This window comes from Diabrotica undecimpunctata, chromosome 7 (genome assembly GCF_040954645.1).
Source record: "Diabrotica undecimpunctata isolate CICGRU chromosome 7, icDiaUnde3, whole genome shotgun sequence".
Classification (NCBI taxonomy): domain Eukaryota; kingdom Metazoa; phylum Arthropoda; class Insecta; order Coleoptera; family Chrysomelidae; genus Diabrotica; species Diabrotica undecimpunctata.
Genome location: NC_092809.1, coordinates 47941015 through 47956697, shown reverse-complemented (window position 1 = coordinate 47956697; position 15683 = coordinate 47941015). Strand labels below are relative to the sequence as shown.

The 15683-nt window shown below is 33.1% G+C and overlaps 1 protein-coding gene across 2 annotated transcripts in view; it reads right to left on the bottom strand.

The window, feature by feature from the left end:
- The window catches only part of Rgl (Ral guanine nucleotide dissociation stimulator-like), a 325958-nt gene extending 310323 nt beyond the window's left edge, over positions 1-15635 (bottom strand). For both annotated transcript variants that reach the window (XM_072537244.1, XM_072537245.1), the window contains exon 1: positions 15214-15635. In XM_072537244.1, the coding sequence (XP_072393345.1) occupies positions 15214-15234 (21 nt within the window). In that variant the 5' untranslated portion in view covers positions 15235-15635. The remainder of the gene's footprint in view (positions 1-15213) is intronic.
- Between the last annotated feature and the right edge of the window lie 48 nt (positions 15636-15683).

Below are 15683 nucleotides of genomic sequence, written 5' to 3'. Positions count from 1 at the left end.
TCAAAAGCTGTTAAACCCAGAAAAAGAACAAAACGAAGATGAAGAGATAATTCACCACACAGCAGAACAACTAGTTGAGCAACCAACATTGGAAGAAACGATAAACGTCATAAAACATCTAAAAAATAACAAAGCACCTGGCACAGATGGAATAACTGCAGAACTGATAAAGAATGGTGGACATGCGCTATGGAGGCGTATCCATAAACTAATCGACCGCATATGGTAGTGTTGCCCAAATGCAAGAACAAGACGAGACTTAGACAGTCTTAGTCTTGGTCTTGCGCCAATACACCTGGTCTTGGTCTTGGTATTGCACTCCCGGTCTTGGTCTTGGTCTTGCAGCAAGAGTCTTGCAAGTCTTGCAGTTACCCATTCATTAGCCTATTGCTATTTATTAAACGTTACTAGGGGAGTTTGAAGCCACGATCTAAGCGATCCGTACCTATGCTCTAACTAACCCAGCTATCTACCATGTCCCACGAAAGTCAATCAAACATGGTTAAAACACAAAAAACCAAATTAATGACATAAACTTGACTGTATTTTAAAGAATATTTTCATTGATGGACCTCCACCATATATGAAATGGAAATCTTAAAAAAGATTGGTACGTGGCAAAAATCCACATACAGGTATCAAGGGCACATATTATTTAGGTGATAAGATAACAAACTATAATCCACTTATTAAAGCAACATAAATGTTATTAACAATCTTAGCTCTACTTTTATATAAAAAACTAACTTGAAAAAATAAAGAATAATTAAGAAAGCAATGATAATCAAAAGAAGTTATTTTAAATTAAGGAGATATCTACTTAATAAATACATTAATTTACCAAAATAAAGTAGTAGGAACATTTTTTTAGGAACCATAATTTTGGGTTTTCAGGAATAAATATTTGTAATTCTTTTTTGTGAAAAGATATTAGATGCTTCCTTAAACCTGAAGTGTTTCTGTTTTTCATTTTCATTTTACCCTTTCTATATAGGCACAATTTAAACAAAGCAATTTGGGATGCATGAATTGTCAAATGAAGTTTAGTGTTGTCGATACTTCGTTATTCTAAATATTTCGGTATTTTGTTTACACGGTAAGCGACATCACTTATCTGTTATTAATAAACTTTTAGTCGCGCTCTTTCAGCAAATTTGGTTTAATCGAATGATCTCATCGCACACTCAGCAGAAACAATGTTTAGTCTTAGGCCGATAAGATTTGTTTATTTAGATTCCTCCTAACTAAATTATAATGGGAAAAAAATTATTAAGTGGGTGTCCGTAATAATAAGTGTTATATTTTTTATAGCTAAGGTGATATACTTTTAAAAAATTTCGATACGATATTACTTTCGGCATAGCAATGCAAGATTATTTTATGATTAGAGGGCGGCTATTCTCAAAAGCTGGACAATTAATTTCAGAGCGAAGAAGTCGTATGCTGGAAAAGAATATACAAAATATTTTATTTTTACATTGTAATTATGACCTCTGAGCACGTGTCAAATATGTTGTTTTTAGTGAATATTTTGATTGATGATTTTGATGTATGTTTATAGTATTGTTCGTAATGCGCGTCAAAGTCCAGTTTTTCAAATTTTTATTACATATTTTTTTGCGTCTCATAGAGTCTTTAAGCATATACCTGAACTACAATACTCGCTAAAACGACACTCCGTCCTAACTGCAAGACGCAAGAGTCTCGCAGGCTTAGTCTTGTTCTTGCGCAAATCTTGCACGGTCAGTCTTGGTCTTGGTCTTGCTAAAATTAGGCGGTCTTGGTCTTGGTCTTGCGAAAACGCAAGAACAAGACCAAGACTGCAAGACCAAGACCAATTTTGGGCAACACTAGCATATGGACACTAGAAGTCATCCCAGAAGATTGGAAAGTAGAAATCATACTTCCTATGTACAAAGGGGGAGACAAACGACTCTGCAAAAATTATAGGGGCATAACAGTTTTAAATGTCATCTACAAGATATTATCAGGAATTATATACAGCCGCCTGGAATCGTTTTCGGAGGAGATTATTGGTGAATTACCAATGTGGCTTCAGACCAAAGAGGTCAATTATAGACCAAATACATATGCTAAGAGGTATACATGAAAAATGTGTTGAATATAACATACCTATTTACAACTTGTATATCGATTTCAAACAGGCGTTTGATGGAGTAGATCGACAAAAGATGTTAAAGCAACTATCTATGTTAGGGATACCCAATAAGTTGGTTAAACTTATACGAATGACTCTGGAGGGTTCCAAAGCTATGGTGATAATACATGGAGATATGACGCAGGCCTTTGATATTGAAAATGGAGTTAGACAAGGGGATGCCTTATCAACAACACTTTTTAATCTAACTTTAGAAGCTGTTGTTAGAAAACTGGATATAAACGGCTGTATTAATACAAGATCTATTCAAATATGCGCATATGCGGATGATGTTGCCATAATAAGCCGCAACAAAAGGGTATTAAGCGAAAAAGTTATAGAACTGAAACGAGAAGCTGCTATGTTTGGTCTATTATAACATGAGAATCTGGAGGTAGACAACCATACCTACAAATATGCCTCCACTTTTCCCTACCTAGGCTCAATAATAAATGACAACAACAACATCAGTCAAGAAATACAAGCACGGATTCTTAACGGTAATAAGTGCTTTTATGCATACAAAGACTTAATGAAAAGTAAGTTACTGAATCGTGAGTCTAAGCTGAGAATCTACAAAACAGTAATTAGACCAGTGGTCACATATGGATGTGAAACGTGGACCCTCTCAACCACTGATGAAAATCAACTGAGAATATTCGAGCGCAAAATACTAAGGAAGATATTTGGACCAACCCAATGCAGCGATGGTTCGTGGAGAATTAAAATGAACCACGAGCTGGATGAACTAATGCGGAGCGCAGATATTGTTAGATTTGTAAAGTCACAAAGACTAAACTGGCTTGGTCACCTAGAAAGGTCACCAAGGAAACAGAACAAGAGGAAGGCCCCGTAAAATATGGATAGACGACGTAGAGAGGGATCTTAAAACCATGAACATCAGCCAGTGGCGAAGGTAAGTATCCGACAGGGCAGAATGGAAGAACATTGTTGAGCAGGCCAAGACTCACAAAGGGTTGTAGCACCATTAGAAGAAGAAGAAGAAGCTGTATTATATGGTGTCCTTTTTATAATACCCAGAAAACTCAATTAGAAAAAGTTCAAAACAGATTTTTAAGAATATGTGGTTATAAAATGGGTTTAAGACGTGGAGATTATAATTACAGTTATATTCTTAATCAACTTAAAATGAACAAATTAGAGACAAGAAGAGCTGAATTCGAATTATATTTTTTACATAAGCTTCTAAATGGATTTATTAATTGCCCTGAAATTTTGGGTTTAATCTCATTTAATATACCTATGCGAAGAACCCGTAATTCTGACCTGTTTTTTGTAGATTTCCATTCTACTAATTATGGACTTAATGAAGTTATTTCTAGGATGTTACGTATAGCGAACAATTACCAAACAGATTTAGAATTATTTAATAATTCAACTGCATCATTTAAAAAACAAGTTAAAAACTGTTGTAGCTAGCTTATGTATCTTACTGCATTTTATATATATTGCACAAAAACTGAAAAAGGGTTTAGCCCGTCAATAAATAAGTAATTATGAGGTATTAAGATATATTATGTATACAGGCATTTTTATAGAATTAATTTGTTTTTTTTTCAGTTAAATTAATAAGTAAAGATTTTTGAAATGAAGCGCGTACGATCCCGATTTCTCAGTCTATCGCCAAACTACCACACACCTACCACTGTGCCGACATAATCGGCATCGCTGCGCGCCGTAAGACCAACACTGCATTCTAACTGTGGTTTCTACTATAGAGCACTGATGTGGCCCTCGTGTATCATTTTTAAGAGTTCAGCTGGGATATTGTCTGGACCAGTTGCTTTCTTAGTTTTTGCTGATTTTCTTGCATGAAAAAATTCGGATTTTGGCCTATCATCGTGGAACAATTCAGTTATATAGTTATACCTTGTTTCAAATACTTCTCGTTCATCATTAATTTATTATGAATTTCATAATTTTTAATTATTATCATTCTATTCAAATTTTTTCGACAGTAACTTGTTCTCTACTGCGTTTTTTTTAATTTGACTGTCACATTTTTTATCCAAACTCACCTCCTGCGTGTTAAAACAGACAAATTAACAAAACCTCAAATATTTCTCTTCCTTCTAATATTAATTATTCACTATAGCGGCCTTTCCAATTTTCTCGATTAAACATTAGGTGGTTCACGTATTTTACAGAATTATTTAGCTTGGACGAGAATATGTAAACTCCGTTTTTACGACTGCTTGACATTATTCCCGGTAATAAAACGCACCGGAAAAGAAAATTTTTGACGAGTTTCTCATTGGCGTACGAGAAAACAGGAAACAAAATTATTTGATGATATCAACCAGGTCTAGATCGAAATTTATTTCTGATATATTAGACTTGTTTCTTTAGTTCAACATTATTAGGTTAAATGTTAAAGCAATGCACAAGAGTTTAATGATACTAATTAGAACTTACGCATCATAGTGTGGGCAGATTTTCAGAAAATATAAACAAACATTTAGGCAATAGAAATGATTACCAGATACTAAGCGCTGCTGCTTTCCCTATTTTTAGTCGTTCCACTACTTCAGTAAATTCATTTTAATTATGTTACCTTCCTTTCATCCTGCATGTCTAGGTCGCTGTTAATTGTGATTTTTCTCTGTTTTTATATAAGTTGGTGTAATGATGAATCCAGTTGTCTGTACTGATTTTTGCCATTACAGTGGTTTTTTGCCACCGCATTGTCGTTTTAGATACTCAAATAGCTTTTTATTATCTTTGTTGTTTGCTTCTATTGTCTCTATCTTTTCTTTTATCCATTCCAATTTCTTCCTTTTGTATAGTTTTGCTGTTTCTTCTAGTATCCTCTTATGTTTATTTAATTTTTCTTCTGTTTTCAATTTTATCCATGCAAGTATTTTGCTCCTTCTTTATATTATTACATTCATCGTCAAACCATTCTTTTCAGTTCGTCTCTCGTCTTTATCCAATTATTTTTTCTGTCGCTTCAATTTACTGGTTTTGAGTTCTTCCAATTTTTTAACAGATAACTTAATGACTTTCACAGCACTTTAATGGTTTTATGAAATCAAACATTGATTGAGCTGTACTTGAATCTTTGAGTTTTATCCTAGCTCCACCTCGCTTTTCACGAGGACATTCTCCTGACTCTTTTAAAGTTTTAGCTAATCGATTCACTCTTTTTGATGAAAATTGTGTGATGAACAGGAATGTGGAATTACACACACATAATAAAACACCATTTGTCTGTCGTATGAAGTATTTTGTAACTGTTCGAGATCGATTTGTTTTATTTCTAGGCCTATGTTGCTTAGACTCTTGATTGAGAAGGTATTTGAATACGAAGTTATTCTGATCAGCAGCAATCTTATGTGAGTAGATTTTATCATAAAAGCTACTTACATCATTAGGAGTCAATAGATATGCCTTAGAAACATCACCTTTATAAGCACAAACAATGCGAGGATCTGGATGAGCTGGATGAACTATTTCTTGCGAATTTCTTGAGATTTTTGTACCACAGGTCTTCATTTTTCTCTCGCTTAAAATAACTTGTTACAAAATCTAAACTCATTTTATACTTATAACACAAGTTTTCGATTACTCACTTGTCTCACCTCAAACAGTCAACATAACCAAAAACTCACAGCAAATAGATGCTGACAGCTGGAATCACGCATGCGCAAATACTCAACAGCTGACTTCGGCCTGTTTGGAAAAGAACAAGACATGACTAAAGCACTTTTGGAAAACATTACTGATTTGTAATCTGTATAGTATACTTGACTTAAGCTTGAATGTGTGATGGCATGAATTGTTTTTCTAATGTTAGAAATGATGCTCTAGAATCAGATCCAACTAAAACCTCAAAATGTGAAAAAAAAATGACTTAAGGCTGTTTTATCGGTGCACCAAAACCTAGGGACAGTTTTCTCTGTTATTTACCGACAAAATGTCTCGAAAGTCGGACACGTTATTCGAAATTATGTTGCCTTTAAAATGATGGTTTTACTTTTTTTATTTTTTAAAACTTCTGTTGAAAAATTGGATTATACTGTTTAACGTTCTATTATAACCAAACTTTTTACGACCATCACTTGAAAGAGTTTTTTTTTTCTGTAATCGTTGATTTTTGTTTCACCTTTCTGTGTCCAATAATAATCGAGAACAGCGTGTTCCAACTTTGAAGAAAATTGCTAAAAAATACTAAAATCTGATAGTGAAACGTGTTACTCATCATTGTCGCTTAGTTTCATCGTTATCGCCTTCTTGACATCAAATCTCATGAACGTACGGTCAGTTAGTTCGTGTTAAAACTAATTTGAATGGAGAATAATGTATTTGTTGTCATTTAACTACAAGTTGGCCGGGGGCACTGAGAAAAGATGGTCTGGCGTAAGCAGCGTAGAAAAGTAAGTGATACGCCCATTTCAAATCGCAGTGTGCTTGAACTGCTAAAACAGCCTTAAGCCCTTTTGGAATCCACCTCTTCAATTCTATTAAGTAAGATAACAAAAACGAAGTCCAAAAAAAGTGACAGAAACAACGTCGTTGATAAGAAAATCCGAACCGAAAATTTACAATAAAAGTAAAGAAATACCAAAAAAAAAATCAATTCCACGATACAAAAAGTAGCCAAACGGAAGATTATAATATATTGCAACTTTACTCACGCAATAAATCTTTTGACAGGCCCGCCCTTGGATTTACCTTTGAGTTTAAGTCTCTTAGGGCACTGAGGGTTTAAAGCAAGCAATTGCGGAGAACGGAAAGAGGATTGAAAAGGAAAAGGTCGTGCTTAATTGGAAAGTTGGAAACCTCTTTTTCCACTTGAGGTTATGCGGGATTTTATATAATATAATCGCACACCTGCTGTCGACTGTCGTCGTCTGTTTGAATAATGGAGAAATGTATCTTATAAAATGTAATGTATTTTTCGAGATGCTTGAAAATTTGAGAAGACAAAATACAATGCATAACAATTATATTTTTAAACGGTTACTATAATATCATTATTGCTACGAGGATCGCTAATTTCATTTCAAGATAACAATATTAAAATATTAAGAGCTAAAAAATTGGTTTTCAAAATAGTAGCCGCAGCAGAAGTAAAAGCACCGAAGAGTTTCAGGAAAGGCCAATCCCATTATAATCTTGTAGACTGGGATTTTCAGGTAGTAAAAGACAGGCAACACTTTAGTTTATAACATAAGTGGCTGACGCACATAGATAAAAAGTATACGCCGGAAAATCACACGTCATTATCAATTATGATGTAACACACTCTTATCCTAGGGTGAGAGAAATCATCCTCAAATGCAGATGAATAAATCTAAAAAGATATATCAACGGTATAGGATGCGAAAGTCAAGTGGAAAACTACCGCATTTATATCCGAAACATCCAAGTTATTACGGCAATACAAAATAAAAATATGACTCCTATTACCCTAGATAACCAAGATGTGCTCAAAATCCAAACGAGTATAATCTGTAAAAGACTGTGTGATAGTCAATTATCGACTGATTGTTCTTAAGATAAACGAATCCCCAGCAGATTAAAACACAATATGAGCCGTAACAACTAAAGGGCCGGACAAACGAAAATTTATTGAAAACGTTCATATTCAAAACTTTGCTTATTAAACCAAAGAAGATCACTAATACATTAAACTCTATCATTAATAACAAAATATTGAAATGGTCCTGTTTCAATAAACTTTGAATTGCAGCAAAATAAACGAAAATGTTGCATAACATCGTGACAACTAAATGTTCGGACAATTCAGAAAATTACTACTTTAATATGGGGTTACATCGCCACGCGCCTTTACAACCGCGGCAATTCTGTCTGGCTTGTTTGTACTAAGGATTTACATAAGTCAGGGTCGAAACTATCCCATAATTCACCTAATTTAAAAAAAATTATTTAAAATCCTTTATAAAAGGTATATAATAAAATACCCAAACGTGAAAAAAGAACGTGAAATTTGAAATGTTGACTAAGGTTAATGCAATATGTGGTTAATACTTACTATATATTAACATTAATAATGTTAATATTAATAATAATTAATATTAATGTGGTTAATACTTACTATATAAGAAGTGTACATGTTTTGAGCCACTAAAATATTTAGATAAAAACACGTCAAATGTTGTTAGTTTAAATTTCTGTTGCATTATATGTTTTTATAAGTTGAGATGTGGAATTTCTGGACGATTTCTGGACGATCTACGACCGCCGCTCTCGAAGAGGATCTCAAGTTTCGAGAGTCCATCTTCGTTATAACGAGTTATATTGAGATACCGGCCTCTACGGGCAAGAAGTTCCGCCGAGCCTTTGTGGTAGGTGAGGGGACACCGGCAATCAGAATTCTCTAACAGTTCGAGCTTTCCCACAGACAAAATATTCTTACAATGGCTTAATATGTGTTAGAATTCTGATGCGTGGTGTATACCTCAAGTTCCACAGAGATGTCGGCCTGCTCACCTCGTGTAGCCCCGTTCCCTCTCCTCGAGAGAGGTACGAGAATGCCGGCAATGTCGACTCTTCCTGCTGCCAATCGCTTCGTATAGCTACCTTTTGTTAACAGTAATTCTTATAGTTACTATTTGCATAAGGTTTTGGAGACGAAGTGTTATTGCAGCTCAACCTGATCGGAAAAGCAATTACAAGTCCCCGTCGGGACTTTTATTCGCTCTTTACCGTGACAGGCCCAAATAACGCTGTGGTCAGTTCGACACGATTTGAAATAGTTCTAAGACCAATGTCTTTTCTATCTCAGAAAGTCGTGTTCTACTGTCAGGAAGCGTTTGTAGTCGACACGCCGGTTCTTGTACTTGATGATTTAACTTCTAAATTGGATAACCATTATTGGATAACTATTCTTCAATTTTGACGTCTTCGACGATAGCAGGATATTGGTTAATTAATAAAACTCAAAGGTAGCTTGATAGCACACCGAACCAACAAGGTCTTACGGGGCTAGGAGTGTATGACGACTGGATCCCGATCGGAAGATGTGCTGCTCTATTATACACATCGTGTTTGAGAATTTTTAGCACACTTCCGCCGAGAGGCCAATGACGGCGCTGTGGTTGGCCGGCCAAAGTAACAATCTTTGTCGTGATTGGTTACCTTGGCGACAATTAAAATGACAATATTCACATGTTCGGACGGAAGTCGGAACAAAGCAGTCAGTGTAAAAGGTATTTGCCTAAATATGACAGAAGCCAGCAATATTTAAAATTGAATAAGTTAAAATTATAATAATATAGCAGTAACAACCATCAATGTTGTAGTTTGTAATGTGAATTTGTCCTAAATTTATGTTTAGAACATTGAAAAAAATGTTTTATAAATTAATGTAGGTAGACTGAAGTGCGGTGAAATTTTGTGGGTACTGATAGGCAACCAAATATACATAAGTCTAAATTAATTGGCTGTAAACTAAAGATTTTAACAAAAAGGCCCTTTATGTTTTGCAACATTTGGTACCTAGAAAATGGAAAAATAGACATATGTAGGGAGATGGGTTCTATAAACTTTATTGTTAAGGAGTGATATAGTAAATGATGTATTTGAAAGTGCTGTTGAGATGAAATGTAAATAGAATAAAATGTTTTTGTAATGTAATGTTCATGTAGAACTTAACTTATAACTTAAGCATGGAAGGCCCTCTATGTCAAAAAAAACAACATTTGGTACCTGGTAAATATAAAAGATTTTTAAATTACAAGTTCATGAACATAGATCACTGATTCGGTATGAAGAATAAAGTTGGTAAGTTGTTTTTTGTGTGTTAGAAAATATGCACGACAAACAGAAAATTGATGGCTGAAAGGTGGTTTTGTAATGTATTGTTCATACATTACTCAACTTATAACTTAAGAAGAAAAAGGCCCTATATGTTATAAGCAACATTTGTTACCTGGTAAAGTCAATAGACTTTTGGTGTGTATTGAAAAGATATGTAAAAACTGCAAGAGTAGATGGGTTGTAGGTGGCTCTGTTAAATTTAACTAAAGATATGTGATGTTTTAATATTGTTGTCACGACCCACGATTAGTTTATCGTGAGATATATTTGCTATAAAATATTATTTTATCAAATTAAAATAATATACGACGACAATTTTGATAGAACTTTTTATTTACTACTATACATGTTTACAGAACTGAGTGTCGAATGCTACTACTAAAAATACATTACAAAACGTCTAACACAAGCCCCTAGGGGAGGGGAGGACGTTTCTTAAAACTATAAAATTTTAACTTTTGGAAATAACGTACATTACAAATTTATTCATATTGTCCTTATCAGAACCATCTACAGACGCAGCGGCTGCGACAACAATAGCCGACGGATTTGCCGGGTACCTACTTTCTAAAGGGAGGGTTTAATCTACAAACTTTCACCAGAACGCACCCCCAAATCATAATTCCTTTGGGAAACGTCACGGTTCTTTTGAGGCAATCTTTATGAAACGCATTATTTTTGCTTCTGATAACTAGTTTTCGAAAGTCTCCTACGCAAGCATCAAATTTCGATTCGTCACTGAATCTAATCTGATCCTGGACCAGTTATCAACGGTCCATGAAATCTTTGATCTTGCCCAATTGAAGCGGTTGCTTAAAGTTTTCATGGACCATTGATGACTGGTTCAGAGTAATATTCAGTGACAAATCGAAATTTGATATTTGAGTGGGAGACTTTCATAAAGATTGCCTCAAAGGAACTGTGAAGTTTCCCAAATAAATTATGATTTGGGGTAGCATGTCATCAGTGGGTCTAGGAAGGTATGAGGCTGTGGAAAGCACAATTAACACAGCAAAGTATCAAGAAATTTTGAAAAATAGTCTTGTAATAAGTGCTCACGATCTGTACCAGGACTTGGTAGAGCTAAAAAAACTAAAAAATGGTTTGGAGACAATAACATTAAAGTTCTCTCGTGGTTTTCGAGCAGTCCAAACCTTAATGTTATTAAGACATTGTAGTATAAGATGAAACAGAAATTGCGAAAAATCCCCAGAAAACCGTCGCCGATTTGAAGAGTAAATTAGGTGAATTATGAGATAATTTCGACCGTAACTTGTGTAAATCCTTGGTACGAAAAATGCCAGACAGGATTGCCGTCTTTATAAAGGCGCGTGACGATTTAACCCCATATTAAAATAATAATTTCTTCAATTGTCCGAACATTATTTAGTTGTCACGATGTTATGCAACATTTTCGGTTATATTGCCGCCAACGCTGCGATTTAAAGTTTATAGAGACATAGCCATTTCAATATTTTGTTATTAATGATAGAGTTTAATGTATTATTGATCTCGTTCTTTGGTTCAATAAGAAAGATCGTGAAGATGAATGTTTTTAATAAATTTTTGTTTGTCCGAACATTTAGTTGTTAGGGCTCGTATATGCTCCAAGCTCTGAACAACAGCTAAAGGAAACGGCTTGTACTCCTCGGGGAGAAAAGGCAACACCGAATACCGCGCTGTAATAAATTTAAAATTCTTTTCATACAATATGTGAAAGATTGTATGGAAATTATTAATCTAGTAATTTATATTTACTATACAGGATCACGTGTTTCAACATCACGTTTTATCTCTAAATGCGTATGTGACTTGCGGTGGTGACGTCAAAGGTGCTCAAAGTTGGCAAAGGTGCGAGTTTAGGAAAGCTAGTAAGTTAGAAAGCGTTAGAAGTACGCGAAGGTCATGACTGCGCAATCTCAGAGAGATTAACTGTTTGATTACCATCTTTTTAGAATAGCATAGCAATGAACAGAGTTCAAATAATCACTATGATCGCCAACCTCCGAATGAAGACAGCACCTTAACAAGAAGATAGAAGTGATATTGGCCTAGGGCTGAGATTGAATTGGAATTGTGAACAGAAATGGAATTTTCATAGATTCTGTTTTTAATTGTTCGATTAGTTTGGCCTATGTAAGATCATAGACAGTCTAAACAAGGAATTTAATAAAATCCGTATTGTTAGTTTGGGATGTTGCTTTTGCCGATATTACTGCAACTTTCAAACCAAGAAAATTTTCATATAGTTTTGATGTTCTTCTTGGTTTATGCCAAAATTGTGCTATCAATAATTTCCAAATGAGGAGTAAAATCCATTGTTTATAAATCTTCATTAAAAACAAAACATTTGCTTTCTAGAGTTGTTACTAGAGTTAAAAAAAAATTGTTTAACATTTATCTTTTTGAAAGTACTGAAAACTATCGTTTTAAATGTCGGCATTATAAACTTTACAATAAGTTTCACAAATACAAATGATTTCATAAGTCCACATATTTAAACATTTTTTTAAATAAATACATATGTTGTTATTAATTTTAAGAAAGAATCAACAACAAAAACAACAACAAACTATCTATATAGAGATAAGGCCTCCTCTATGTACATGGGTTTCCCTGCAAGTAAATTCAACCGAAATTACATGTATTTAGTAGAAATAATATTTGATCAATAATAGTGAAAGCTTCCCTGGAAGATTAAAAGAATGTTAGAATTATTTGCATTTGTAGATTATTGTAGCTAGGTAAGTTTTTTGTTAAGAAATATATAGTTATTTATATTTATACAACTAATAATAAAGTACATAAAATGTGGTGCAAACTTGCAGTTTTTCTATAAATAGGTTTGAATATAACAGAAATGTTAAAATTTTAGGAAATAATCCAAAGACAATTAACAAAGAATGTTTAATTTTACACTACCTTAAGCAAATTGGGCTGTGCAAATTGTAACTATATTACTTATCTAAGTGTATCAAGAATAACAGTTTACAGAACACTGAACACTGAATGAGGTAACACTGGAGTGTCATTTTAAATTAGATACAATAGAAATGACTAAATATAACAAAACACTTTAGCAAGAGCTCAACTAGTGATTTTATTTGATTGTTGGGTAATCATTATGAAATAATGTAAGGATAATGTGACACAGACACTTTTTAGTCTAAGGAATTTGAATTTGATATGTTTGAAAATAAAGGTATCCCTATATTATACCTTGTTGGTTCTAAATATTCACTTTAAGTTGGTTAGGGTCCTAAATGTAACAAATGAAAGTATGGTTTCTTGTCAATCTACTGATTAATATTTTTTTAATATACCTCTAGGCAAAGTACTAATTTGTTAACAAATGCAATAGGTCAATACATCATTAACAAATTCAAGTAGTTAAATACATTATTGTGGCTGAATGGATCAAGATATCCAAAGCCATTAATTAAATAAAAAAGGGCAAATAATAATCAACTGCATATATGCCAAGTAACTAATTTCGCAGTAGTAGACAGATTTCTATAATTGGGCTCTATGATAACAAAAGATGAAATGTAGACCAGTAATGCAGCTAAATTAGTTAAAATATGGAAAGAGTGAGCACTAACAAGGATGGCTAAGCTCAGGTTGGCCAATGCCCTTTTTTCCATTGCTACATAATAATATGTAACTGAAACATAGACTCCCAAAAAAAAAATAATAGAAGTACAAAGGAGAAGTAAGATGATAGAAAAATACTGTTTTGTGTATTTTGTGTTTTTGTTTGTGTATTATGCATTTTTGAAATGTATGTTTATGTGGTAATATATTTGTGTATTGTGTGTTGCATATGTAATATGTATAATTTTAGATAAAATATGTCTCTGACTTTCTTCTCCAAATTTGCCCTCTGATATTCCCAGTTCCTTGTGATCTTTTTCAACATCAGTGATATAATAAAAATGTGATCTTCCTCACAGTCTTGCCTGCAAAAGAGCAAATAGTCCCATTTTATATATTTTATATCGAAAGGCAAAACAATTAAAAAAACTAAGATGCAGTTATTTTTGAGTCAGCAGTGGTTGGTTTAGAAATTTTAAAAGGTGTTCCAGAATGGAAAATTAAATTATAGGGTTTGATAAAAGGTTATAAAGTGAAAAACCTCTTTAATGCTGATGAAACAGGACTTTAAAAAAAATTAGAAATGTTATTAAGAAAGGCACAGCAAAGGGAGATTTATCATATTAGCCATATTGTAACTGGTAATGATAATATTATATGATTATCCAACATTATTATAATATTACCAAATTATAAAAACATAAGCCTTGGCTACAGGTAATAATAAAACCCTCGTTTTACTGGCACAAATCTCTGCTGTTAAACCAGGAAGCTAATGAGAAAGAAGCTGAAACTTTGCCATGAGATCAGCTGAGATATTTAAGAGGTGTCACATTAAAATTGATAAAAACATAATTAATTAGAAATGAAAGATATACATGAATTGATTCTGCCTAAAGTTGTTGTGCCCTCCATGTTCGAAAAATCTACAGACAATCTCTTAAAATGCAATATTTTGCCCAATTTTTTTACAAATACTCAGGTTCTATTGGCAGAGGTAGTAGATTATATATTGATCAAAACACAACTGGTCATCCAATTTTGGTTATTTTCTAAGCAATTTGAAGGTGCAGATGCATAAAGGCAGCAGTTTTAACTGTTAAATATTGTTTATATCACTATTACCACGAGTTTTGAACTTCTTAAAGTAAATATCTATTTTTTTATAATATTTATTCAACAATTACTTATTGAATTTTTTTCAATTTGAACATGCATGTTTAAATGTTTTAAACAACATTCTTACAAAAAAAATTGTAGACATCGTTGCTACGTGTATTTTAATTAAACATACATTCTCGTAGTCCTTGTTGATTATTACATTCACTTCCTAGTTTGTAAAATTATATTTTTTAAATGTTGCACTAATATTAAATCTAATACACAGTTACTGAGATGAACACAGGTTAAAATGTATCATTTAAACTGATCTACAATTATTTATTGCGGGATTTCGAATCGACTTGGATGCTTTATTGTGTAATTATATTTTTAAAATTCTATGAGCGTATTTACATATTTTCCCACGTATCGCACTGTACAGTTATTTTAAAACAAACTAGAAAGTTTATTGACCAAGAAGAATTCTTCAAATAGAAGATTTTTGACAACTATTAGTGTACAACTCAAATGAAAATAAATTATTAAATACTTACCAAACTATCGTCATCATTCATTTTTTCCTTGGCATTTTGAATTGTTATTCCTCTTCCTGGTTTGCTTCTAGGATATAACAGTCCAACACACTAATGTTTATTGGTATTTAAACACATAATTTTAAATTTGCAATGGCCATTTAAATACGCAAATTATTAATAAATCATTAATCCAACATTTTTTAAACAGGACACTTGTTCCAACGCAAAGAACCGTAAACATCTGTCAAAATTGAAAGGGTTCAACAAACCGCGAAAAAACTAAAGAATTAACAGAGACCTACTCAACCAAAGAACGTTAACAATTCTAAACAATTTTCACTGAATTTTAAATAAACTGATTAAATAATTATCACAGTTAAATTTGTCTTGCTAATTTCTCCGGTAGCTCTGCTTTCACCATAAACTTTTTTTATTACGTGACGTCATATGTCACTGTCAGTGTCAAATTAATACCAACATTTACTACA